Here is a 26,240-nt window from a genome sequence, read left to right as displayed (position 1 = left end):
TCTAACAAACCACTGAGGCCTTCACAGAACAAGTGTATTTATGCTGAGAGTAAATTACACACAGTAGGACTCTATTAACTAATTAGATGACTTCTGAAGGCAATTGATTGCACTGGATTGTATTTAGAGGTATCAGGTGGGGTTTACATTAGACCATATCAGTGGATCATCAGATTAACGTTTTTAAAACGATTAGCGTGCACACAGCAACACCAATACACGGATACGCTCGGCTCCGCAGGCATCCTGCGCTCCAAATCACTCCGCCCTGAACAGCGAGTGCCCTCTGGAGGGTGCGCACTCCGGCCCTGCGCAGCTCACAGAGCGCGCGAGTATAGCGCACGAGCAGTGATTCGGGACTGAGCCGCTGTGTGTGTGATCCCAGCGCATATCACTTACCACTTGCAAGCCTAAAGACAATCATAAGTACACAATGGGCAGTATTTGCATCAGTATTTGCAGTATTTTCATACTTTTATGCTCTTTAATGAAAGGTGATACAAGGCGGAAGTCCGTGCCGTTTTTCAGCAGTCGCGTCACATGACCAACGCCAGCGAATCAGGAAGGTGGATGTCACAGTGACGTTGTCCAATGACGACGCCAGCTAGAGCTCAGCACAGAGTATCCGCGTATTCTCAATGTTTACACAGCACCGGACCAGACACGATCTAGATTGAATACGTGGACCCTTGAATACGGATTCCCGTTTCCCGGCATTTCCAGGCGTTTTAATGTAAACGGACAGTGCATCCGCGAAGAAAACGAGACAGATACGGTCTAATGTAAACTTGGCCTCAGAGTACAGGGGGCTGAATACTAATGCACACCACATTTTTCAGATTTTTATTTGTTTAAAATTTTGAAGACCATTTATCATTTTCGTTTCACTTCACAATTATGTGCTACTCTGTGTTGGTCTATCACATAAAATCTCAATAAAAAAATTTTAAGTTTGTGGTTGTAAGGTGGAAAAATGTGAAAAAGTTCAAGGGGTATGAATACTTTTTCAAGGCACTGTAAATGTTTAACTTTTGACGTGTCGTTCAACATTGTAATCGTTGGCAAATTGGTTTGGTATAAGAGCAATTAAACACTTCAGGATGTGCTGTTATAGGAAAACAATCAACGTTGCGGTGCAAAGCAACTCCGCTTCATCACACCACCCCATTGTCGACTATTTTCTTATAAAAGCACACCCCAGGTATTTTATTTCATACTAAACCTATTACCATTCAATTTGATAAAATTTAACTTGCATACATATACTTTAATATTCTTGTGTGTGTCATGCAACAAAATTGGAAGCAAATTCAGGTGCAGATTAGTGGTAATTGCATTGTTTAGACAGCAGAGGGTGAAATAATATACAAGTCTTTGTGTGCAACCACGTGACAAAACAATGTGACGTATGTATCCGCTGCCATGTTGGATGATATACAGTGCCTTGCAAAAGTATTCATCCCCCTTGGTGTTTGTCCTGTTTTCTTGCATTACAATTTGGAATTAAAATGGATTTTTGGAGGGTTAGCACAATTTAATTTACACAACATGCCTACCACTTTAAAGGTGCACATTGTTTTTTTAAATTATTATTGTGACACAAACAATAATTAAAATGAAAAAACAGAAATCTAGAGTGTGCATAAGTATTCGCCCCCTTTCGTATGAAACCCCTAAATAAGAGCTGGTCCAACCAATTCACTTCATAAGTCACATAATTAGTTGATTAAGATCCACCTGTGTGCAATCAAAGTGTCACATGATCTGTCACATGATGTCTGTATGAATCACCCTGTTCTGGAAGGACCCTGACTCTGCAACGCTACTAAGCAAGAAACATGAAAACCAAGGAGCCTCCAAACAGGTCAGAGACAAAGTTGTGGAGAAGTATAGATCAGGGTTGGGTTATAAAAAATATCCCAAACTTTGAATATCCCACTGAGCACCATTAAATCCATTATAGCAAAATGGAAATAATATGGCACCACTACAAACCTGATAAGAGAAGGCCCCGCCCACCAAAACTCACAGACCGGGCAAGGAGGGCATTAATCAGAGATGCAACAAAGACACCAAATATAATGCTGAGGGAGCTGCAATGATCCACAGCGGAGGTGGGAGTATCTGTCCATAGGACCACTTTAAGCCGTACACTCCACAGAGTGGGGCTTTATGGAAGGGTGGCCAGAAAAAAAGTAATTGCTTAAAAAAAATCACATTTGGAGTTTGCCCAACAGCATGTGGCAGACTCCCCAAACACATGGAAGAAGATTCTCTGGTCAAATAAGACAAAAATTGAACTTTTTGGCCATCATGGGAAACGCCATCTGTGGTGCAAACCCAACACCCTGAGAACACCATTCCTACAGTGAAGCATGGTGGTGGCAGCATCATGCTGTGGGGATGTTTTTCATCTGCAGAGACAGGAAAGCTGGTCAGGACTGAAAGAAAGATGGATGGCACTAAATACAGGGCAATTCTGGAGGAAAACCTGTTTGAGTCAGCCAGAGGTTTAGCCAGTATCTCACTGGGCTGCAACAGCCTGCGACTAGTTGGAGACACAACAATTGTGATAAAATATGTGAATTAGCGACAATTTTCACTTGGAATCACACTAAATTGATATTCACATATTTTATCATAATTGTTGTGTCTCCAACTAGTCGCGGGCTGTCGCAGCCCAGTGAGATACTGGCTGAACTCGCACTTCCTGTCTCACGGAAATTGACTTGAGAAGGGTTTGTGACATCTTTGCGACACCAGCAATGCATTTGCGGCTATTTTGAGAGAAATTTTGTCACACAAATTTTTTGAACATGTTCAAAATTTCAGCGACACTTTGCGACTCATGCGAGGAAATTGAGAAGCCCCGCGAATGTTTCAAGACACTTTTGAAACTCTCTTACGAATGACGTTCGCAATTTTTCACAAGCTGTCGCAGCCCAGTGAGATACTGGTTTTTAAGACTGGGATGAAGGTTCACATTCCAGCAGGACAATGGCTCTAAACATACTGCTAAATCTACACTGGAGTCATTTAAAGGGAAACAGTTAAATGTCTTGGAATGGCCTAGTCAAAGCCCAGACCTCAATCCAATTGAGAATCTGTAGCATAACTTGAAGATTGTTGTACACCAACGCAAGCCATCTAACTTGAAGGAATTGGAGCAGTTTTGCCTTGAGGAATGGGCAAAAATCCCAGTGGCTAGATGTGCTAAGCTAATAGAGACATACCCCAAGAGACTTGCAGCTGTAATTGCAGCAAAAGGCGGCTCTACAAAGGATTGACTTGGGGGAGGGGGGTAATACTTATGCACACTCCAGATTTCTGTTTTTTCATCTTAATTATTGTTTGTGTCACAATAAAAAAAACAACAACAACAATGTGCACCTTTAAAGTAGTAGGCATGTTGTGTAAATCAAATGGTGCAAACCCTGTAAAAATCCATTTTAACTCCAGCTTGTAATGCAACAAAACAGGACAAACACCAAGGGAGATGAATACTTTTGCAAGGCACTGTATGTACAAATCCAAAATGCTGTCTTGTGCAAACAATAATTGTGATTCATCTCTGACTTTCTCGAAATATTATGATTCTCTGGAGTTCTCTGCCAAGTCAAGATTCATGCCATGTACACACGTAGCCGGGTATTTTTAAAACCGAACATTTACCCCCCCCCCGTTTATAAAAATGTTTTATCCACACCACCTCGTCTTCGAAAAAAATCCCTTCCACACATAACCGAACATCTGCGTTTTCAATCACATTCATAAGCATTCCAAACCTGTAGATGGCATTATTTCCCCAAATCCTACCCCCTAATCACATCGCCTGTGCTCTTGGAGCAGTAGTTGGGCTTCTAAAATTAAACATGTAAATAGCACCAGCACAATAATTAACGCTTTCAAGGCACTACTCCGATCCATTACTCTTTAGCTAGCCGCACACTACGCCGATTTTCAGCGTACCGAGCCAACTGAAGTCGCGAGTCAGGCGTAAAGACTAGTTTTCGATGGTACCGACTAATCTCACAGCCGATTCGAAAAACTAATCGGGAGCCAGACTGATCGGCGAGAGTCGCTAGCAATAGCCAATCATATCTTTCGCATATAACACGTGACATCATTAAACACAATTTCTAGCGCGAGAAATACGTGTTGGTAGCACCTAATGCAGGTATATACTGTAATTCCATAGACTGAAGCTTTATCCATAGACACAGTGGGCTGGAAAGCCACTCTGCTCAAGTTGTGTGGCTGAATTCCAAATCGCTTTAACTCCCCTATATAAGTGCACTATTTAAGGTTGGGAATAATAGCTCATGCAGCCTAGATAGTGCGCTATATATTCCATGTTGTGTCATTTGTAATTCAGCCTGTAGCATCTTCAAGTGTTGGATTTAACAGTAACTATATCCAATAGCCAATCACAAAGCTATTAAGTTGTCACGTGTCGCTTCAATCGCGACTGCACTCGTCAACAGTCGGGGGATATGTGCGTGCCCTGTCGGGAGTCGGCTCTGAAATGGGTCGGTTCGGTACTGCGTGGATCGCCGTGGTGTGCGGCTAGCTTAAGTCCATGCTTAATCTGGATTCTGCAGTAAACAAAGGTCGCACGTTTGACGTCAGGGCAGATTTGTTGTCATTTTTTTGGCGCAGATTGTGACGTTCTAAAACGCAAAACTCCGGTTATCTCTGTCCACACGAAAAGGCATACACGGAGTTTTCAAAAATCTTCACTTTGCCCGGAGTTTTTTAAAATATTCGTTTTTGATGTGTTTTCATGTGGATGACAGGCCAAAACGTAGAAAAATATCTTCGATTTAGCAGATACCCGGCTACGTGTGGACGGGGTCTCAGAGAAAAAGTTTAAATTTGTGGCTTTGACCCATATATGTTAAAGCCGTCCAATTATACAGGGGATTTAGGCCTCATTACTACCGATTGAATACCCTGATATCAGCGTGAACTCTCGTTCTACAAACCTCATGGACAACCAATGCACAAATGAAGGCTTATAAGAGCCTCGATGCCGGCAATTTCTTTGTGTCTGGCTGGGTTGGTTGGGAGTCTTCTCACCAAACAGTTAAAAGATGACAGGGTGCTTGTCCATGCTTGTTTTAACCATTCACAACAACCTCGAGAAACTCTGCTCAAAAGTTCAATTTAATCAGCAGAAAACAGAGCTTTAATTAGCAATGAGCTCTTACCAGATATAAAATGGTCACCACACACACTGGTGTAATTAGCTTTTTCCTCAGTTAAGTCCTTATGATGGATGTTTTTGAACCATGATGCACAGCATTCTCTGGACAGCTCTTCATCCATTTTGTTGCCGTTTTTTATTATTTTGGGAATTCTTTCTGAAGGACTATTTCTCTTTGTCACGAGTAGCATTATTATCGCAATTATATCCCGCACACAAAGTAGGCACTGTCTTTCTTCAAAGGCAAAGAAATCAAAAGAAAATCACAAAGGGTTGCAGCAGCTCACACGTGAAGCGCCGCTATCTTGGTTGTTATCATCTAACATGGTGGACTTCCGGTTTGGAAAATAAGCGTGACATCACGTGCGCACGAATAATAGTGGAAATGCTCGTGACTTCACCGTAGGGGGAAGTAACACAGCTCTAATGCTGTGAAAACACATTAAAACAGATGTAAAATGGGAAAGAGCTGTTGTGTGATTGACTGTACAAACAGATTTAACAAGAAATCAGAGCTCTCTTTTTACAGACTGCTGAAAGATAAAGAAAAGAGAAACAAATAGAGGGGGTACAAATGCTCACAATCATTAAGAAAAGACTGATTTGTTATTTTAATAAAAGGAATACTTTAGTTAATAGGCTATAATATTTTACTCCTACCTTTGCAAATGTGGTTAAATAATTATTGTTGGTTATTAAGTCAATGAAACAAAATATTTATATATTTTTTTAATTTCATTAAATTAAGTTTGCCTGTGAAGGTTCTCAGTCATCCACGTCATCGTAAACCGGAGGTGCTAAAGAAGGCAACTGGACTTGCTTTCTTGAAAACGTTTCAGCTCTCATCCAAAAGGCTTCTTCAGTTCTGTCTGACTAGTGCGGAGTTCTAGGTATTTATCCTCTAGTGGACCAAAAGCAAACCTAAGGAGAGTCGTTGAGGTCGCATGGATCGTTGACCCTCTCAGTCATCCTGCAGGTGTTAGGGTCACTGGAGGCCGGGTGTGAATGGTGTTAGCAGCCTAGAGGGTTGTTAGGGTGATCTGTGGGTCGTTGGCTCTCTCTGATTACATTTCTACATTCTCTAAATTTCTGGACTGTCTGAGAAACTCAGGAGGCTCTTCTCCAGACACAACATCCCTGTACACTTCAGATCCAGGAATACTCTGAGGCAGAAATTGGTCCACCCTAAGGGCAAAATACCCAGACACAAACAGGACATTGTAGCATACACAATTCAATGCAGTGAAGAATGCACTGACCTGTACGTACATTGGGGAAATGAAACAACCGCTTCACAAGCACATGGCTCAACACAGGAGAGCCAGTTCCTCAGGCAGTTCCATCTTCATCTCAGTAACAAAGGACACTCATTTCAGGACTGCAATGTACGCATTCCAGCCAGAGAAGACCGGCGGTTTGAAAGAGGAGTAAAAGAAGCCATCTCCGTCAACTTGGAACAACCATCACTGAACAGAGGAGGTGGTCTGAGACACCACTTATCAGCCACATACAATGCAGTCCTTGGCACGCTTCCCAGAAAACTGAATACACATCCACACCAAGACTCAGGCTACATCCACATGACAACGGCAACGAGATGTGATTTAAAAAAATATCGCGTCCACATGGGCAACGATCAGTAAAATATCATGTCCATATGGCAACGCAACGCTTGCTGAAAACGATGCAATACACATGCCACACCTCTAGGGGCGCTGTAAGACGGTCCCTTTGGAGACACCAGAACAATAGAAGAAGTAAGGACGCATGCACATAAACTATAATGCGCGAGACTTCATATTAGCCACAAAGTCAGAAAAATCTGTTCGTAAAATTACGTTATAATGACCAAATACAATGAAAAGTATTTTTCCAGTCTCACCTGTGAAAGGTAATCCCATGTGATCTCGTTTGGACGGTAAACCTGTTGGTACAGTTAAACGCAGCACATGAATGAGGCATCTTTATTCTCCGCTTTGACCCATCCAATATGGCGGCGAGGATGACGTATGATTCTACGCGGAAGGCGGCGTCTTTAATGGTCCGGAATAAATTGAATGCTACACGTTGATGGATTAATTTGTTCTTCTACGCCCTTTTTGAGGAATGTATTATAGGACTTAAACCAACATCTGAAGAGGTGAGATCACTCCTTTTTTTTCCCTATTTTTGCTGGCGGGATTGACTCTGCCCTAAGGGCTACTCTCTCTCTCTCTCTCTCTCTCTCTCTCTCTCTCTCTCTCACTTTGCACCATTACACAATAAATATTCACAGTGAAAATATTTTGTAAGCGCGTTTCATGAACCAAGTTATAGGATTTGTTGACAACTCGCATCGAGTTCGTTACACTTCTACCCGGCGTGAAGCACTCACAGTCATGTGGTTGTGATGTCATCGTAAACAAATCTGTTCTACTCATCCAGACGACTTCGCAACAGCAACATTGCCAGATCTTTCCACTCTGGAACCCGTTCTCAAAAGATTGCGTTTTGGGGCACCCAAAACGCCGGTGCCGTGTGGACGCCAGGCCGAAACGATAAACAATTGTATCGGATTCAACTGAATCCATTGCCGTGTGGACAGGGCCTCAGCTGACTTCAACGACTCACATGATAGCAGAAAAAGCCAACAATCCACAGATCACCCTGACGACCCTCTTGGCTGCTAACACCGTTCACGCCTGGCCCCCAGTGACCCTAACAACCTAAAGGATGACTGAGGTGGGGTTTACATTAGACCGTATCAGCGGATCATCAGATTAACATTTTTAAAACGATTAGTGTGCACACAACAACGCCAATACACGATTCGCATGCACACAGCAACGCCAATACACGGATACACTCGGCTCCGCAGGCATCCTGCGCTCCAAATCACTCCGCCCTGAACAGCGAGTGCCCTCTGGAGGGTGCGCACTCCGGCCCTGCGCAGCTCACAGAGCGCGCAAGTGGAGTGCACGAGCAGTGATTTGGGACTGAGCCGCTGTGTGTGTGTGATCCCAGTGCATATCGGGCATGCGCGTCACTTACCACTTGCAAGTGGAAGGATGGCAAGCCTAAAGACAATCATAACTACACAATGGGCAGTATTTGCATCAGTACTTGCAGTATTTTCATACTTTTATACTCTTTAATGAAAGGTGATACAAGGCGGAAGTCCGCGCCGTTTTTCAGCAGTCGCGTCACATGACCAACGCCAGCGAATCAGGAAGGTGGATGTCACAGTGACGTTGTCCAATGACGACGCCAGCTAGAGCTCAGCACAGCGTATCCGCGTATTCTCGATGTTTACACAGCACCGGACCAGACACGATCTGGATTGAATACGTGGACCCTGACGGATTCCCGTTTCCCGGCGTTTCCAGGCGTTTTAATGTAAACGGACAGTGCATCTGCGAAGAAAACGAGACAGATACGGTCTAACGTAAACTTGGCCTGAGAGGGTCAATGACCCATGTGACCTCAACGACTCTCCTTAGGGTTGCTTTTGGTCCACTAGAGGATAAATACCTGGAACTCCCCCCTAGTCAGACAGAACTGAAGAAGCCTTTCGCATGAGAGCTGAAACATCTTCAAGCATTTCAAGCGAGTCCAGTTGCCTTCTTTAGCACCTATGGTTTAATATTTAAGTTGACAAAGAATAGGAAAATAAATATTGATTTTTTTTTTCAAAAATATCATGGGAAAATTGAATCATGAACCCAATATCATGAATCGAATCAAATCACGAACGGGCCGAATCGTGACATATCTAATACACAAGAACAGACAGAAAGTCAGCCAATCAGTAAACAGTACAACGTGGGCAAATTCAAAACCAAAAACCAGGCAACAAGGCACAAAATATGAGGCTTAGTAAGTCAGGTTAGTGAACACGGAGTGTTATTTTACCCCAAACTGTTGAACTGAGGATGCTTATATGTCTGTGTGTACTGACAATTCATAAAGGGTTATACAAATCAACAAACACCACAAGGCTTGTTGATGCTTTTTTATGTGTTATGTCCACTTACACTTCATCTCATCTCATCTCATCATCTCTAGCTGCTTTATCCTGTTCTACAAGGTTGCAGCAGGCAAGCTGGAGCCTATCCCAGCTGACTACGGGCGAAAGGCGGGGTACACCCTGGACAAGTCGCCAGGTCATCACAGGGCTGACACATAGACACAGACAACCATTCACACTCACATTCACACCTACGGTCAATTTAGAGTCACCAGTTAACCTAACCTGCATGTCTTTGGACTGTGGGGGAAACCGGAGCACCCGGAGGAAACCCACGCGGACACGGGGAGAACATGCAAACTCCGCACAGAAAGGCCCTTGCCAGCCACGGGTCTCGAACCCGGACCTTCTTGATGTGAGGCGACAGCGCTAACCACTACACCACCGTGCCACCCCCCGTTTACACTTATTGAACACTTTATAGGAACACTATACTGGGCTACAGGGCCGCTGACAGCTTTGGCTGGGCCCGGGACAAAATGCTCTGAATGGGCCCCATTAAACGCCATTAAATGTATTCCGTTACGCCCCAAGCCTGCATGCGACAGCCCCCGCAATGCCTTCCTAAACTCGTGGATAGTCTACTATAATCACGCGATTGGGGTGCTCTTGAACGAGCAGCAATGGACGGGGGATTTCGGGCAGGGCTGGGGGTGAACATAGTATACTGTGCGTGCGTACTGTCCAGTGTGAAAAGCAGAGAAGAACACACCGCTCGAGAAACGGCGGGATATGATTGCGGGCTAATGTGAATATTCTTAGCTTCAATCAGATATATGAAACACAATGTTATTAAGCCGTTGTGGTTATGAAATGATTCAATGCCCTGTGCGTTTGATATGGTGTTCAGTGTGACTTGCTCTCCCCTCGTTTGTAACATGAATTGCGTGCCGCGCGTGCCTTGGTTGGGGTTACTTTACGGGGCTGGAAAAAGTTGGCTGTGTCTTACCTGGCTCAGCTGCCCCACTGCCTTTGCTAGTACCTGCTGCATCATCCGAATCTTTTTTAAAATATTTATGCACTGAGCCTCTGAGTCTCTTGGTTTCTTCCTCTCTTTTTCTCTTTTCTTTTCTGTGCTCCTGACTTGTGCATGTTGGCAAATGGCACGCACGCTGATTGTCGAAGCGCTATGATCGAACGATGTCGTTTTTTTTCCCCTTAATCAAAGAGTCAGACCAAACCATTTTTGCATTAGGGGTGGTAGAGGGTTCTTGACGCCTTTTTCAAAGACAATAAAGGCAAAAGATCTAGAAATCATTTATTGAATGCAAATATAGCACATTTCTCCCCCAAATCAACACATTTTGAAATGAAATAAAATAATTTAATCGCAACTTCATGAGAGCCCAGTTCTGGGCCCTCCCCATTCCTGGGCCCGGGACAACATACCCATTTGTCCCCCCCTGTCAGCAGGCCTGCTGGGCTAAGGGCCCAGTTTCACGATACCGATAACTATAACTATACCTATAACTACAACTCTGACTATACATCTGCCTGAATTTAGTTCCAGTCTGGAGCAGTCACACCACAACTATAATCCCGACTATAATATCGCTTGGTCCTGCGACTCGGAAATAAATGCATGCAACTTAGGAATAGTCATGGAAGTTTTTTTCGAAGTAGTAGCACATTATTCCGGGTCATACTGTACAGCTTGGCCTTCAAAACAACCCATGCACACACTCCAGTGGTTGATATAACACGGATTGTGGAATTATAATAAAAAAGGATACAAAATACGGAGTAGTTACGGATTTTAATACAGATGCATCATGGATGCTAATAATTAACGGTTTGGTCATGGATTTACAGTTTCAGTATATGGTTACCGATTTCATATGGATGATGCATCATGGATAAAAAATTAAGAAGTCTAAAATAATTAAATGTTTGGACTGCCGAAGTTCATAATTAAAATATCTTACTTGCATTTATATGTTTACTCTATTAATTTACTATTGATATTTCATGGAAAATAATCACATATCTGTGAATAAAAGATCCGTGCTTTGTATTTTTTTTTTTAATTTTCCATGAATCTGTATTCTGTGACTTCGTGATGCAACAAGGATGTACAAAGATACCCGGGGAAGAATAGCACATGCTCAGACAACGTCACATGTAAACAATTACCTGATTGGTCAGATGTTTTATCGGATCAGGTTCAGGTCTGGAAAAATGGCTCCAGAAGCAATCTCACCAACATGGATAAACCCAGGCCTGGGCTATAGGTATCGTTCTCTTATTTATAGTTGTCATTATAGTAGGTATCGGTATTGTGGGACCGGACCTTAATACTGGGTACAGCCTCATTTTGCTCTCAAGATAGCCTCAATTAATCATGGCATGGATTCCATGACATGTTGGAACTCATTCCTTTGAGATTCCGCTCCATGTTGACAATTCCTGCAGATTTTTCAGAAATTGAGACTCATCCGACCAGGCGATGTTTTCCCAGTCTTCAACTGCACATATTCCGTGACCCTGTACCGACTGCAGCCTCAACGTTCTGTTTTTTGCTGATAGAAATGGAACCTGGTGTGATGTTCTGCTGTTGTAGCCCATCCACCTCAAAGCTCATCGTGTTGTGTGTTCTGAGATGAGATACTTTTCTGTTTACCACAGTTGTACAGAGTGGTGAGTTGAGTTACTGGAGCATTTCTCAAACAAGTCTGGCCATTCTTCGTCGACCTCTCTCATAAATAAGGCATTTCCACTGCTGCTCACTGGAGGTTTTTTCTTGATTGCATCATTCCGAGTAACCTTTCGAGACTGTTGTGTGTGGAAATCCCAGGAGATCAACAGTTATAGAAATACTCAAACAAGCCCGTCTGGCACTAACAATTACGCCACGGTCAAAATCACTGAGATTTTGTTCTCATTCTGATGCTTGATGTGAAGACAACCTGAAGATGCTGGTTCATATCTGCGTGCGTTTACATACTGCCCTGATGCTACATGATTGGCTGATGAGATAATTGCATGAATGTGTACGTTCACATATACAGAATACGACTGAACAGTGCAAATATAATTTGTAGTTCACACTTCCACCATTAGGGGCAAACTAAATTTCAGCAATGAACATTTAGCTAAAACACACACACGCTGCAAAACGTCTTTGTGATTGTTGATATATTTAGGCGGAAAAATGTTGCATGCGTTGTGAATCCCGAAATAAGATCTGAAATCTCTTGACGAATAAAGCAGTGCTGCACAAATTGTTGTGTGAGCAAAACCTGTTGGGTTTGCACTCTGCTATCTCTCAGATCCAATTATCTCTGGGAGGGTAAAAATAAATCGTGTCATTATCCAGCTGACGTGTTGGAAAAAAAAGAGAGGAAAAAAACAATCTACGACAGGATAGAGGAGGAGAACGAGAGACGATTCTGTCTATCCGTCCAATTCGTCTCTTTTTCCTTTTCTGTAGCATTGCGCTATTTCATCATCTCTGATGCAAGAAATGGTGCTATGGTGGGCATCATTATCCCAAGAGAAATTCACACACACACACTAACACTAACACACACACAGTGACACCGTCATTTACAATAGGTTCAGGTTGCATCTTGGCAAACAGACCCTTCTATTTTGTCACATACAGAAAAAAGTGAATGATGAAGTAGTTGAAAAAAGGATGAGAAGTTGGACTGGGCAGCATCTGTCCTCCCTCCACAAAGTCTGTCCCATTCACACAGCAGCCTAAGGACATCATATAATGGTCCTTATTTTGGACTATGGAGTTCTAAGTAAGTGTGTACAATATAAAATCTGTTCATGATTGTCACTTAAAAAAAGTGATTTCTTAGGTGGGGTTTACATTAGACCGTATCAGCGGATCATCAGATTAACGTTTTTAAAACGATCAGTGTGCACACAGCAACGCCAATACACGATTCGCGTGCACATAGCAACGCCAATACACGGATACGCTCGGCTCCGCAGGCATCCTGCGCTCCAAATCATTCCGCCCTGAACAGCGAGTGCCCTCTGGAGGGTGCGCACTCCGGCCCTGCGCAGCTTACAGAGCGCGCGAGTGAAGTGCACAAGCAATGATTCGGGACTGAGCCGCTGTGTGTGTGATCCCAGTGCATATCGGGCATGCGCGTCACTTACCACTTGCAAGTGGAAGGATGGCAAGCCTAAAGACAATCATAACTACACAATGGGCAGTATTTGCATCAGTATTTGCAGTATTTTCATACTTTTATACTCTTTAATGAAAGGTGATACAAGGCGGAAGTCCGCGCCGTTTTTCAGCAGTCGCGTCACATGACCAACGCCAGCGAATCAGGAAGGTGGATGTCACAGTGACGTTGTCCAATGACGACGCCAGCTAGAACTCAGCACAGTGTATCTGCGTATTCTCAATGTTTACACAGCACCGGACCAGACACAATCTGGATTGAATACGTGGACCCTGGCGGATTCCCGTTTCCCGGCGTTTTAATGTAAACGGACAGTGCATCCGCGAAGAAAACGAGACAGATACGGTCTAATGTAAACTTGGCCTTAAACTCATCGTGCGTCCTAATGGTGGAAATGTGAACTGCAACTACGTTTGCACGATTCAGCTATCCAGTATAAATGCACATACTGTCGTTACAGTTAATAAATATAATCACAAAATAACTATTGTGTATGTATCAAGTCAGATTTTAGTTTGCAAATCATCCAAAATTGCATTCATGGTTACATTTAGCTAGATGTTCTGTCACACAGTGCGTGTAACCTTTCTAGCTACACTATACTGACAAATGTTATGTGAACACCTGACTAAAACAAAACAAAACAAAACAAAATTAGAAGCATACAATCAAGTACCTTTACAATTCCCCTCCCCTGGATCTAACAGGTTCAAACCTGTTTGAGTATGACAATGCACCTGTGCACAAAGCAAACTCCATGAAGACATGATGTGTTAAGGTTTGACTGGAAGAACTTGAGTGTCCTCCACAAAGCGCTGACCTCCAAAATCTAGTGGAAAGTCTTCCCAGAAGAGGAGTGGAGGTTTTTCTCATCTCATCTCATTATCTCTAGCCGCTTTATCCTTCTACAGGGTCGCAGGCAAGCTGGAGCCTATCCCAGCTGACTACGGGTGAAAGGCGGGGTACACCCTGGACAAGTCGCCAGGTCATCACAGGGCTGACACATAGACACAGACAACCATTCACACTCACATTCACACCTATGGTCAATTTAGAGTCACCAGTTAACCTAACCTGCATGTCTTTGGACTGTGGGGGAAACCGGAGCACCCGGAGGAAACCCACGCGGACACGGGGAGAACATGCAAACTCCGCACAGAAAGGCCCTCGCCGGCCATGGGGCTCGAACCCGGACCTTCTTGCTGTGAGGCGACGGCGCTGTGGAGGTTTTTATAATGGCAAAAGGGAGCTAAATCTGGAATGGGATATTCAAGAAGTATATATATGGATATAATGGCCAAGTGTGCACAATGTTTTGGCCATTATAGTGCGCCTGATTGTCTATGAAACAGAATTTGACACAGAGGACAGAACTATCAGGTTTTGGAAGACAGTTTAACTATTACCACCATGAAGTTGATTGTATGTAGCACAAGCTGCTGAAAAAGTTCATTCTGGCTAAAACATAAAGGTGTCAGCATTAACTTTTTCAGTAATTTGTGCTGCAGGAGCTCTTCTTTTCTTCTGGATTGGACCATATGGGCTTGCCTTCATGCCCCATGTGAATCAATGAGCCTTCGACACCCATGACCCTGTCACTGGTTAAACGGTTGTTCTTTGGATCCTTAGACCACTTTTGGTAGGTACTAACCACTGCATACTGGGAACACCCCACAAGATGTGCCATTTTGGAGATCCTCAGACCCAGTCATCTTGCCATCACAATTTGTCAAAGTCACTCAGAGCCTTACACTTGCCCATTTTTCCTGCTTCCAACACATCAATTTCAAGGACTCACTGTTCTCTTGCTGCCTAATATATCCCACCCTTTGACAGGTGCCACTGTAATGTGATAAACAACGTTATTCACGTCACCTGATCAGTGTATACGGTAACTCAAACCACAGCTCTTTACAACCGTGGTGAGCAGGAAAGCATCTCATTACACTGAACCTTGAGGTGGATGGGCTGCAACAGAAAGGAACCACATCAGATTCCACTCCTGTCAGCCAAGAATGGGAATCTGAGGCTACAGTAGATGCCAGTTCACTTGGTTTTTGCAAGTATAAAGAATTGTTCCTTTATTTTATCTAGAAATTACCAAGGAGCCTTAGACATGCTTTGACTGCTGCAAAGCACTGGAGACTCCTTCTGAAAATGTTAACTGTTAAATTAATTAGATGAAAACGTCACCTTATCAACAGTTATAGAAAACATCACCATATCAAGAATTACATCATTTTCTTTGTTAAAACACAATGACAACATTATATTACATTACATGGCATTTAGCAGATACAGTGCCTTGCAAAAGTATTCATACCCCTTGAACTTTTTCACATTTTTCCACCTTACAACCACGAACTTAAAAGTTTTTTATTGAGATTTTATGTGATAGACCAACACAGAGTAGCACATAATTGTGAAGTGAAACGAAAATGATAAATGGTCTTCAAAATTTTAAACAAATAAAAATCTGAAAAATGTGGTGTGCATTAGTATTCAGCCCCCCTGCGTCAATACTTTGTAGAGACACCTTTTGCTGCAATTACAGCTGCAAGTCTTTTGCGGTATGTCTCTACCAGCTTTGCACATCTAGACACTGACATTTTTGCCCATTCTTCTTTGCAAAATAGCTCAAGCTCAGCCAGATTGGATGGAGAGCATCTGTGAACAGCAATTTTCAAGTCTTGCCAAAGATGCTCAATGGGATTTAGGTCTGGACTTTGACTGGGCCATTCTAACACATGAATATTCTTTGATCTAAACCATTCCACTGTAGCTCTGACTGTATGTTTAGGGTCATTGTCTTGCTGGAAGGTGAATCTCCTTCCCAGTCTCAAGTCTTTTGCAGCCTCCAACAGGTTTTCTTCCAGGATTGCCCTGTATTTAGCTCCATCCATCTTCCCATCAACTCTGACCAGCTTCCCTGTCCCTGCTGAAGAAAAGCATCCCCATAGCATGATGCTGCCACCACCATGTTTCACAGTGGGGATGGTGTGTGCAGGGTGATGAGCAGTGTTAGTTTTCTGCCACACATAGCCCTTTGCATTTAGGCCAAAAAGTTCAACTTTGGTCTCATCTGGCCAAAGCACCTTCTTCCACATGTTTGCTGTGTCCCCTACATTTCTTATGCCTGTTTTTCAACAATGGCTTTCTTCTTGCCACTCTTCCAAAAAGGCCAGATTTGTAAAGTGTACGACTTATAGTTGTCCTGTGCACAGATTCTTCCACCTGAGCTGTGGATTTCTGCAGCTCCTCCAGAGTGATCATGGGCCTCTTGGCTGCTTCTCTGACCAGTGCTCTCCTTGCTCGCTCTGTCAGTTTAGGTGGATGGCCATGTCTTGGTAGGTTTGCAGTTGTGCCATACTTTTTCCATTTTTGAATGATGGATTGAACAGTGCTTCTTGAGATGTTCAGAGCTTGGGATATTTTTTATAACCTAACCCTGCTTTAAACTTCTCCAGAACTTTATCCCTGACCTGTCTGGTGGTCTTCATGATGCTGTTTGTTCTTCAGTGTTCTCTAACAAACCACTGAGGCCTTCACAGAACAAGTGTATTTATGCTGAGAGTAAATTACACACAGTAGGACTCTTAACTAATTAGATGACTTCTGAAGGCAATTGATTGCACTGGATTGTATTTAGAGGTATCAGAGTACAGGGGGCTGAATACTAATGCACACCACATTTTTCAGATTTTTATTTGTTTCAAATTTTGAAGACCATTTATCATTTTCGTTTCACTTCACAATTATGTGCTACTCTGTGTTGGTCTATCACATAAAATCTCAATAAAAAACTTTTAAGTTCGTGGTTGTAAGGTGGAAAAATGTGGAAAAAGTTCAAGGGGTATGAATACTTTTGCAAGGCACTGTATTCTTATCCAGAGCAATCTACAGCGAGTGCAAAAGTCAGGTACACGAAGTGCTGAACTTCTAGACAAGAAAGTTCTAGTCACGACTGAACAAGTAACAACAATACTTAGTGTAATATTCTGTTGGAATATCAATACTGAAACAGCCAAGGAAACAAACCAACCACACAGAGTACAACTAAACAGAGAACTCAAACAGCTAACCCCAGGCTAGACAGCACACAGCCTGGGTTGGTCCAGACCAATACGTGGTGAAGAGGTGGGTCTTCAGTCTGCTCTTGAAGATGGTCAGGGGGTCAGCAGATATGACCTCAACAGGAAGGTCATTCCACCAATGGGGAGCCAGAACAGACAGCAGTCTTGAGCGGGCTGGGCAGGAGTGGAGAGGACAAGGGGCCGTGCAACCAGTAGTAGCGGATCATAGGGATCTGGCTGGCATGTAGGGATGCATCAGACTCTGGAGGTATTCTGGCCCCGACCCCTTGACAGCCTGGTAAGCTAGCACCAATGTCTTAAATTTGATGTGAGCTGCGACAGGTAGCCAGTGCAGGTCGGCAAGCAGAGGAGTGACATGGGAAGAACGAGGGAGGTTGTAGACCAGGTGACTTGCAACATTCTGGATGAGCTGCAGGGGTCTGATGGCAGATACTGGAAGGCCAGCAAGGACAGAATTGCAGTTGTCCAAGCGGGAGAGGATCAGTGCTTGGACCAGGAGCTGAGTCGAATGCCATTACAACATACCAAAACAACATTAATCTAAATCTTACCTTATAAACCTAAGGTCATATTTAGCTGCCTAGGTTGGGAAGACTGAGTCTGTCCAAGTTGTAAAGAACCAGAAGAAACCCAGAACCTATATAAGATACTTCCATGGTCTATGCCATTCTCTCTCTCTGAATCATAAAACAAAGAACAACCCGTTCATTTGAAGGCCTACCTGGTTTGGATCCTTCCAACACAGAACCATTGTAGATCTGGTTCTTGAACTCGGGCCGGTTGTCATTCATGTCGATGACGAAGATGTAGAGGTCCACTGGCTGTTCCACCTGATTCCCGTTCATATCAACCGCATGAGCACGAAGCTGTTTAAAACAAATATATCATGATACATTTATACTCATTCACTAGTTTGTCTACAATAGACAAAGCAAGATGAGCATCATCGCATTTATTGATGTAATAAAATATCAAGTGTTGTGCACACTACCGTGTAAAGTTTGACAAAGTCCTTTCTTTATGGTGTCTTTTTTTTTTTTTTTTTAGTTTGAGTGATTAGACCAAAACAATGCTAATTAGTGTCACAGTTCCATTAAACATCCAAAGTACATTATATATGTCGCATAAAGTGGTGAAGTGAGGAAGTTGTTTAAATTGTTTTTCACTGAAGCAAATGTTTCCCACGTTTAATTAACTCCCTGTCATTTTCTTTCCATATTATCACTTGATGACTCCATTTTCTGGGAATCGGAACATTAAGTACTATATAAATACACAACAAACATAATAAATAATCTTTCTTATGCTGTTGGTAGAGACTTTGGTCTGAAACGCCTGGTTTGCCTTCAAGAAAAGCCGATGGATCAAACCATGTGCAGGAAAAAGTGAAATGATTGATATTATATCCATTCCCCCCTGCTCTGTCACTGTTTCCTCTCTCTATATCACACTTTCTTTTAATCTCTCTCCCTCTCTCTTTCCCTCCCTCTATCTGTGTGTCTTTAAGGTTAATTTGACTTTCGTTTTTTTTTTTCTTGTACATTGTTTGATCCATTGGGACAGCCGATATCCGTCATACGGAGCTGTGTGTGTGTGTGTGTGTGTGTGTGTGTGTATCTCCAGGGCTCTGACTGTGATGTGGTAATTCAATAAAAGGGCGAGTCAGAGATTAGGCACACGTTTAAAGGAGAGGAAATGTAATTCTGTTCTGGAATTAAAGTTATTATCTTCAAACAGATGGAGGGATAGAGGAGGAGAAATAACACTGTGTGCCCTCCACCATCTCACATCACAGCACTGAGGGATAGAGATTTGGGCTGTGTATCTCAACAAGTCTGAGAGTGATTTGATGTGCAGTGCAATACGTGATCAATGATGCCACATCTGAAATATCTGTTTAATCAGGAAACAATACAATAAGATTTAAGGATTGTGAACTCTGAATTTTAATTTTAAAAAGTGCTTAGGTCTGAGAAGGGGGAAGACACACCTCCTTCAGTGAGACTGACAGGTACAGAGGCCATACCTCCTTCACTGAGACTGACAGACACTGGGGCCACGCCTCCTTCATTAGAAGTGACAGATACAGGGACTACACCTCCTTCATTAGAGCTGACGTACAGAAGCCACACCTCCTTCACTGAGACTGACAGGAACAGAAGCCACACCTTCTTCACTGAGACTGACATGAACAGAAGCCACACCTTCTTCACTGAGACTGACAGGAACAGAGGACACACCTCCTTCACTGAGATTGACAGACACTGGGGCCACGCCTCCTTCATTAGAAGTGACAGATACAGGGACTACACCTCCTTCATTAGAGCTAACGTACAGAAGCCACACCTCCTTCACTGAGATTGACAGGAACAGAAGCCACATCTTCTTCACTGAGACTGACATGAACAGAAGCCACACCTTCTTCACTGAGACAAACAGGAACAGAGGCCACGCCTTCTTCACTGAGACTGACAGGAACAGAGGACACACCTCCTTCACTGAGATTGACAAGAACAGAAGCCACACCTTTTTCACTGAGACAAACAGGTACAGATGTCAAGCCTTCTTCAGTTAGACGGACAGGGACAGAGGCCACACCTCCTTGCTTAGACTGACGGACACTGGGGCCACGCCTCCTTCACTTGAAGTGACAGATAGAGGTGCTATACCTCCTTCACTGAGACTGACAGGAACAGAGGACACACTTCCTTCACTGAAATTGACGGGAACAGAAGCCACACCTTTTTCACTGAGACAAACAGGTACAGATGCCAAGCTTTCTTCACTTAGACTGACAGGGACAGAGGCCACACCTCCTTCACTGAGAGTGGCAGACACTGGGGCCACGCCTCCTTCACTGAGACTGACAGGAACAGAGGCCACATCTCCTTTGCTTAGACTGACAGACACTGGGGCCACACCTCCTTCACTTGAAGTGACAGATACAGGGGCTACACCTCCTTCACTGAGACAAACAGGAACAGAGGCCACACCTTCACTGAGACTGACAGGAACAGAGGCCACACCTTCTTCGCTGACACTGACAGATATAAAGGCCACACCTCTTCTACTGAGACTGAAAGACATTTGGGCCACATCTCTTTGACTATAACTGACAGGTACAGAGGCCACACTTCGTTTACTGAGACTGACAGGAACAGAGGCCACACCTCTTTTACTGAGACTGACAGATATAAAGGCCACACCTCTTTTACTGAGACTGACAGGTATAGTAGCCACACCTCCTTTACTGAGACTGACAGACATTGGGGCCACATCTCTTTCACTGAGACTGACAGGAACAGAGGTCACACCTCCTTCACTGAAGCTGACAGACACTGGGGCCACGCCTCCTTCACTTGAAGGGATAGATACAGGGGCTACACCTCCTTCACTGAGACTGACAGGAACAGAGGCCACACCTCCTTCACTGAGACTGACAGGAACAGAGGCCACACCTCCTTCACTAAGACTGACAGGAACAGAGGCCACACCTTCTTCGCTGACACTGACAGATATAAAGGCCACACCTCTTCTACTGAGACTGACAGACATTTGGGCCACATCTCTTTGACTAGACCTGACAGGAACAGAGGCCACACCTTCTTCGCTGACACTGACAGATATAAAGGCCACACCTCTTTTACTGAGACTGACAGACACTGGGGCTACATCTCTTTGACTAGACCTGACAGGTACAGAGGCCACACCTCCTCTACTGAGACTGACAGGAACAGAGGCCACACCTCTTTTACTGAGACTGACAGATATAAAGGTGACACCTCTTTTACTGAGATTGACAGGTATAGTAGCCACACCTCCTTTACTGAGACTGACAGACATTGGGGCCACATCTCTTTCACTGAGACTGACAGAAACAGAGGCCACGCCTCCTTCACTGAAACTGACAGACACTGGGGCCACGCCTCCTTCACTTGAAGGGATAGATACAGGGGCTACACCTCCTTCACTGAGACAAACAGGAACAGAGGCCACACCTCCTTCACTGAGACTGACAGGAACAGAGGCCACACCTTCTTCGCTGACACTGACAGATATAAAGGCCACACCTCTTCTACTGAGACTGACAGACATTTGGGCCACATCTCTTTGACTAGAACTGACAGGTACAGAGGCCACACCTCTTTTACTGAGACTGACAGGAACAGAGGCCACACCTCTTTTACTGAGACTGACAGATATAAAGGCCACACCTCTTTTACTGAGACTGACAGGTATAGTAGCCACACCTCCTTTACTGAGACTGACAGACATTGGGGCCACATCTCTTTCACTGAGACTGACAGGAACAGAGGCAAACACCTTCTTCGCTGACACTGACAGATATAAAGGCCACACCTCTTTTACTGAGACTGACAGGAACAGAGGCCACACCTCTTTTACTGAGACTGACAGACATTTGGGCTACATCTCTTTGACTAGACCTGACAGGTACAGAGGCCACACCTCTTTTACTGAGACTGACAGGAACAGAGGCCACACCTCTTTTACTGAGACTGACAGACATTTGGGCTACATCTCTTTGACTAGACCTGACAGGTACAGAGGCCACACCTCCTCTACTGAGACTGACAGGAACAGAGGCCACACCTCTTTTACTGAGACTGGCAGATATAAAGGTGACACCTCTTTTACTGAGATTGACAGGTATAGTAGCCACATCTCTTTCACTGAGACTGACAGAAACAGAGGCCACACCTCCTTCACTGAAGCTGACAGACACTGGGGCCACGCCTCCTTCACTTGAAGGGATAGATACAGGGGCTACACCTCCTTCACTGAGACTGACAGGAACAGAGGCCACACCTCCTTCACTGAGACTGACAGGAACAGAGGCAAACACCTTCTTCGCTGACACTGACAGATATAAAGGCCACACCTCTTTTACTGAGATTGACAGACACTGGGGCCACGCCTCCTTCACTTGAAGGGATAGATACAGGGGCTACACCTCCTTCACTGAGACTGACAGAAACAGAGGCCACACCTCCTTCACTGAGACTGACAGGAACAGAGGCCACACCTCTTTTACTGAGACTTACAGGTATAGTGGCCACACCTCCTTCACTGAGACTGACATGAACAGAGGCCACACCTCCTTCACTGAGACTGACAGGAACAGAGGCCACACCCTTTTACTGACAGGCACAGAAGCCACACCTCTTTTACTGACAGGCACAGAGGCCACACTTCCTTCACTATTCCAAAATCAGTTCAGAACATAAATTCGATTAATAATCATTTTTAAAAATCTGAATTTGTGAGAGCCACCATTTAGCAAAACCTCTGTTTTCATTTATTTTTTCCCTTTATTTCTTATTTTCTTTCTGTTTTCCTGTATCTACTGATCTATCTGAGTGAACAGGGAGCTGTCTTGATGTTCCTCATTATATCAATGTTATTCCATCCTGAACACAGCTTCGTATGTTAATTAGCATGTGATGTGTTCACCTCCTCCTGCTCCATGTTTGGAGTAGATCAAGAGCATGATGATGCTAATTATGCACTTAGCTCAGAGCCAGGATCATTTTCTGAGGACGGATAACAACACAGTGACATCTTCACGATAGAAATGCACAAATCAAGCATCAAACACCCTCCATGCGGAGCCAAGAACACGACAGAATACTGTTTGTAACCTGAGCTTTGGCAAATGTTCGCATTCTCAAATCTACGCTGATGCTATGTTAGCGCTTGGTTAATGAACAGCGAGAGATGATTTAACGAGTGTCAAAGTAGCTAATGAGGAGTAAACTTGACTTTCAACCCAGGAAAAAAATAAACAATGTGCACGACAGATGGCAAAGACGCAATGTCAGACTGAGAGGTGAAAACAGATTCAGGCAGATTTTAGTTTCACACAAGGAGGTGTCACTGAGAAAAGTAGTTATAAGCTACAAATACGACGAGCTTGGTGGTGTTTTTTGTTTGATAGCTGATGGAATCAAAGCAGTTTTTGATTGTGCGCTTACGTGGTAGGAAGAGCGTTCCTCTCTGTCTAGAGGCTTGGTGACATACATCTTGCCTTTCTCTGGATCGATGTTGAACACTTCATTAGGTGGCTGATCCGCTCCCACGCCGGTGATGCTATATCTGATGTTAATGGAGCGATCTTTATCTGAACGGATCTGCAAAAGACACAAATATCCGTCACACGGCATCTTTTATACACTTTATTAAACTTTCACATTTGTCCCAATATTAGGAATTGAACCCATCTGCGAGCTAATCAGGATAGAGTATTTACTCTCGATAAATACGTGATACATTAAAACAACATCCAGATACAAAGCGCTGACACTGGAGACTCCTTCTGTAAATGTCAAATGTCACCATATTATCAATTACACATTTTTTTTTTAACTTAACCCATAACATAACTACTTTTATAGAAAATTAAATGACACCTTCTGACTCAGCATGTAATGATATACGAGTGGGGCAAAAAAGTATTTAGTCAGTCACCAATTGTGCAAGTTCTCCCACTTAAAAAGACGAGAGAGGCGTGTAATTTTCATCATAGGTACACTTCAACTATGAAAGACAGAATGGGGGGAAAGAATCCAGGAAATCACATTGTAGGATTTTTAATGAATTAATTGGTAAATTCCTCGGTAAAATAAGTATTTGGTCACTTACAAACAAGCAAGATTTCTGGCTCTCACAGACCTGTAACAACTTCTTTAAGAGGCTCCTCTGTCCTCCACTCGTTACCTGTATTAATGGCACCTGTTTGAACTCGTTATCAGTATAAAAGACACCTGTCCACAACCTCAAACAGTCACACTCCAAACTCCACTATGGCCAAGACCAAAGAGCTGTCAAACACTACGTTCACACTGCAAGGCTTAATGCTCAATTTTTTTTGTGAAATCCGATTTTTTTGTGAAATCCGATTTTTTTGTGAGGTCGTTCACATTAACAAATATATGCGACTTGTATGTGATCCTCAGTATGAACGAAAAGCAACCTAAAAGTGTTCCGCATGTGCATTGCAGGATACGACGACGTCACACGCAGTGAGCATGGCCAGTGTTTATGGAAGTAACCTAAAGTTTCCTGTGTATGACAGTAGCCAGCATGGAGTACCTGGCGATGATGCAGTTGTTGTTGTGACAGAGCCAGAACATGCACAATAGCCTGACGTTAAGGAGGAGGTTGAGAAGGAAGAGGGCAAGGGTTTTGGCTCAGGCATTCTGCGGGGTAGTGACTGCAACCTCCGTTCAAAGGAACGTGTGGGTGCGGAGTCGCATTGATGTCATGCACCATGTTGTTGTAACTTTTTTTGAGAGACCCGCCGCCTACTTCAGCGCAGAATAGTGACGTTTGTGGCTTGTTGATGATGTGTAAGTCGGATGAATGCGACCTGGCGGTTCAGACTGAAGTCGCATATGAAAAGATCGGATAGGAATCGGAATTAGGACCACATATCCAAACGGCCTGGGTCGGATTTGAAAAAATCGGATCTGTGTCGTTCATATTGTCAATAAAAGATCGGATACAGGTCACATATGGGCGAAAAAATCGGATTTGAGTCACTTCAGCCTGCAGTGTGAACGTAGTGAAAGGACACCAGAAACAAAATTGTAGACCTGCACCAGGCTGGGAAGACTGAATCTGCAATAGGTAAGCAGCTTGGTGTGAAGAAATCAACTGTGGGAGCAATTATTAGAAAATGGAAGACATACAAGACCACTGATAATCTCCCTCGATCTGGGGCTCCACGCAAGAGCTCACCCCGTGGGGTCAAAATGATCACAAGAACGGTGAGCAAAAATCCCAGAACCACACGGGGGGACCTAGTGAATGACCTGCAGAGAGCTGGGACCAAAGTAACAAAGGCTACCATCAGTAACACACTACGCCGCCAGGGACTCAAATCCTGCAGTGCCAGACGTGTCCCCCTGCTTAAGCCAGTACATGTCGAGGCCCGTCTGAAGTTTGCTAGAGAGCATTTGGATGATCCAGAAGAGGATTGGGAGAATGTCATATGGTCAGATAAAACCAAAATAGAACTTTTTGGTAAAAACTCAACTTGTCGTGTTTGGAGGAGAAAGAATGCTGAGTTGCATCCAAAGAACACCATACCTACTATGAAGCATGGGGGTGGAAACATCATGCTTTGGGGCTGTTTTTCTGCAAAGGGACCAGGACGACTGATCCATGTAAAGGAAAGAATGAATGGGGCCATGTATCATGAGATTTTGAGTGAAAACCTCCTTCCAACAGCAAGGGCATTGAAGATGAAACGTGGCTGGGTCTTTCAGCATGACAGTGATCCCAAACACACCGCCCGGGCAACAAAGGAGTGGCTTCGTAAGAAGCATTTCAAGGTCCTGGAGTGGCCTAGCCAGTCTCCAGATCTCAACCCCATAGAAAATCTTTGGAGGGAGTTGAAAGTCCGTGTTGCCCAGCGACAGCCCCAAAACATCACTGCTCTAGAGGAGATCTGCATGGAGGAATGGGCCAAAATACCAGCAACAGTGTGTGAAAACCTTGTGAAGACTTACAGAAAATGTGTGACCGCTGTCATTGCCAACAAAGGGTATATAACAAAGTATTGAGATGAACTTTTGTTATTGACCAAATACTTATTTTCCACCATAATTTGCAAATAAATTCTTTAAAAATCAGACAATGTGATTTTCTGGATTTTTTTTTCTCATTTTGTCCCTCATAGTTGAGGTATACCTATGATGAAAATTACAGGCCTCTCTCATCTTTTTAAGTGGGAGAACTTGCACAAGTGGTGACTGACTAAATAC

The 26,240-nt window shown here is 43.8% G+C and overlaps 1 protein-coding gene across 1 annotated transcript in view; it reads right to left on the bottom strand.

The window, feature by feature from the left end:
- The window catches only part of LOC132897219 (cadherin-4-like), a gene marked incomplete at its 5' end in the record, with an annotated part of 970,760 nt that overhangs the window by 86,584 nt on the left and 857,936 nt on the right, over positions 1-26,240 (bottom strand). The window contains 2 exons of the mRNA XM_060938690.1: positions 18,176-18,320; positions 23,448-23,603. Coding sequence (XP_060794673.1) covers positions 18,176-18,320; positions 23,448-23,603 — 301 coding nt within the window. The remainder of the gene's footprint in view (positions 1-18,175; positions 18,321-23,447; positions 23,604-26,240) is intronic.

The sequence above is a fragment of the Neoarius graeffei genome, chromosome 13 (genome assembly GCF_027579695.1).
Source record: "Neoarius graeffei isolate fNeoGra1 chromosome 13, fNeoGra1.pri, whole genome shotgun sequence".
Lineage (NCBI taxonomy): Eukaryota > Metazoa > Chordata > Actinopteri > Siluriformes > Ariidae > Neoarius > Neoarius graeffei.
The sequence above is the reverse complement of the archived record's forward strand: the minus strand, read 5'-3'. Positions and strand labels throughout refer to the sequence as shown.